At 54.9% G+C, this 2,864-nt stretch overlaps 1 protein-coding gene across 1 annotated transcript in view; it reads right to left on the bottom strand.

Moving 5' to 3' along the window:
* Positions 1-1,081: 1,081 nt before the first annotated feature.
* The window catches only part of ZNF853 (zinc finger protein 853), a 14,315-nt gene continuing 12,532 nt past the window's right edge, over positions 1,082-2,864 (bottom strand). Inside the window, exon 4 of the mRNA XM_011985848.1 lies at positions 1,082-2,863. Coding sequence (XP_011841238.1) covers positions 2,399-2,863 — 465 coding nt within the window. The 3' untranslated portion in view covers positions 1,082-2,398. The remainder of the gene's footprint in view (position 2,864) is intronic.

A 2,864-nucleotide genomic window follows, 5' to 3' on the forward strand; every position in this document is an offset into this window, starting at 1 on the left:
CCAGACGTGGTGGTGGGTGCCTGTAATCTCAGCTACTCAGGAGGCTGAGGCAGGAGAATCACTTGAACCCGGGTGGCAGAGATTGCAGTGAGCAGAGATCGTGCCACTGCATTCTAGCCTGGGCAATGGTGCGAGACTCCATCTCAAAAAAAAAAAAAAAGTAGCCAGACATTGTGGCATGTACCTGTAGTCCCAGCTACTCAGGAGGCTAAGGTAGGAGAATTGCTTGAGCCCAGGAATTTGAGGCTGCAGTGATCAAACCACTGCACTCCAGCCTGGGCAACAGAGCAAGACCCTCTCTCAGAAAAAGAAAGAAAGAAATGATCCTTTGGCCAGGCACAGTGGCTCACACCTGTACTCCCTGCAGTTTGGGAGGCTGAGGTGGAAGGACTGCTTGAGACTGGGAGTTTGAGACCAGCCTGGGGAAGAGTGAGACCTTGTCCCTACAGGAAAAAAGAAAAAAAATTAAAAATTATCCAGGTGTGGTGGCTCATGCCTGTAATCCCAGTGCTTTGGGAGGCTGAGTTGGGAGGATCAGTTGAGCTCAGGAGTTTGAGAACAGCCCAAACAACATTAAAAAAAAAAAGAAGGCCGGGTGCAATGGCTCAAGCCTGTAATCCCAGCACTTTGGAAGGCCGAGATGGGCGGATCACGAGGTCAGGAGATCGAGACCATCCTGGCTAACACGGTGAAACCCCGTCTCTACTAAAAAATACAAAAAACTAGCCAGGCGAGGTGGCGGGCGCCTGTAGTCCCAGTTACTCCGGAGGCTGAGGCAGGAGAATGGCGTAAACCCGGCAGGCGGAGCTTGCAGTGAGCTGAGATCCGGCCACTGAACTCCAGGCCCGGCAACAGAGCGAGACTCCGTCTCAAAAAAAAAAAAAAAAAAAAAAAAAAAAGAAGAAGAAGAAAAGAAAGAAAAAAGGAAAGGAAGGGAAGGGGAAAGAGGAAAGAAAGGAGAAAAGGGGGACAAGGGAAAGGAAGGGAAGGGAAGAGAAGGAAAAAAGAAAGAAAGAAAGAAAAGAAAGCAAGCCCTATGGAAGACACAAAACCCAGAGGTGAAAACACCAAGACAAGAACATTGTATTTCTGCATTTTAATTTATTTTTCGTTTCTGTTTCTCACTTACCAACACATGTGTAAAATGTAGCAGGTGTGTTAGTAAAGGAGAAGCAGCTGGGGAAGAGAGGGGCAGGAATTAAGCAGCCACATGTGAAGAGTCAGGTCAAGCAGGAAGTGACTGGGGACAGAGGTGACGGGCAGCGTCCTCCCTGCCCCACCTTCCCACAAGGCACCAGCAACTGCTGCAGCTCACAGCCCCTGCCCCAGACGATTTGGTAAACGTAGTAAAGAGCATTGCTCCCAAACCTTGTCTCAGACATTCTTCCCCCAGCCCCAGCCATGGCGCAGGGTCTGCTCAGGCAGCCCTCCAAACCCCCATAGCCTGGTGCAGGAGAAATCTGCCCCGGACTCCCAGTGCCGGCCCCTGGGTAGTATCTGAGAAGCATGAAGCTGGTGGAGTCCAGGGGGCCACAGTGGGGCTACCCCAGAGCTCCTTCTGGAGGACCCTCCTTCCAGACCCTGGAAAACTCTAGCAGAAGGCCCTCTGCTTCAGCCACAGGCTCTTATTCCAGAGGACATTAATGCGGCCTGGGGGGACTGGGGGACCTGGCAGCAGAGGCCAAGAACTTGCCTCCGATGCCCGCCGGAGCCCCTGGTTCCCTGGAGGGAAGGTTTGACCTTCCACCCGGAGCAGGACTTCCTGGCTTGGATTTGCACATTGATCCCGTGAGCGCTCTGACCCTGTGTTGATGAACACAGGCGTTTTCATCAGAATTATACCCACCCTGATGAATTTCCATCTTGGAAAGTATTTTCAAGGCAAATGCCACTGAGGACGATTCAATGCCTTGCTCAGTTTCTATATAGTGCAAACAAGTTTGCTTCTTCCCCGAATTTTTCCTTGGGATCATTTTCGCCAGGATCGAAGCTTTTCCATGTGTGTCTCACCACGTCTTTGATCCCCTGGTGGGTATCCAGTCCTCGGCCAGTGTCATTAATCGTCTCGCCACTGGGAGTTTTTCCTCGTTCGTAGTAAGTCCAGTTTTCCCGGAGCGAAAATTTTTGGCAGGCCCCTCCAAGGGCAGACAAACGTGTCCCGCGTGCTGTTTCAGTCCCAGTCCACTTCTGTTTTGGCGGATGGTTTTTTTCTGGCGGTGAATCTGTGAACCTGGTATTTTCTCAGGGAATCTGGGAGATGATGATGATGATGGTGGAAGCTTTTTATTCCAGGGATATTCCAGGATGCCTCCAGCGCCCATGAACCCGGGTCAAGGAGCTTTTCAGGTGGAGGCGGATAGGGGGTCCCCTCCTGGCCAGGCAGCCCTGATCGCGGCTCTCACAGCGCCTTGTCTGCGGGCGCAGTGGCCGTGGCGGCCTGCTCTGCACGGGCTGGGCCACCAAGGGCTGCGGGCCGCGAGGCGCGCAACAGGCCGAGGCCCCTGGAGCGGCCCGCGCCGTGCAGCTGGCGCTCGTGGCGGCGGATCTGCACCTTGTGTCGGAAGCGCTCGCCGCAGTCCTCGCACACGTAGGGCCGCTCGCCCGAGTGCGTGCGCCGGTGGCGCAGCAGGTTGGAGGAGACACTGAAGCGCTTGCCGCAGTCCCCGCAGGCGTAGGGTCGCTCCCCGGTGTGCGTGCGCTGGTGCTGCACGAGCGCCGAGCTCTCACTGAAGCGCTTGGCGCAGTACGAGCAGGCGTAGGGTTTCTCACCCGTGTGGATGCGCTGGTGCGTTACCAGGTTCGAATGCTGCGAAAAGCCCTTGCCGCACTCGCCGCAGCGGTGTGGCCTCTCACCCGTGTGCGTG

The sequence above is a fragment of the Mandrillus leucophaeus genome, unplaced genomic scaffold, assembly GCF_000951045.1.
Source record: "Mandrillus leucophaeus isolate KB7577 unplaced genomic scaffold, Mleu.le_1.0 Scaffold29, whole genome shotgun sequence".
NCBI lineage: Eukaryota > Metazoa > Chordata > Mammalia > Primates > Cercopithecidae > Mandrillus > Mandrillus leucophaeus.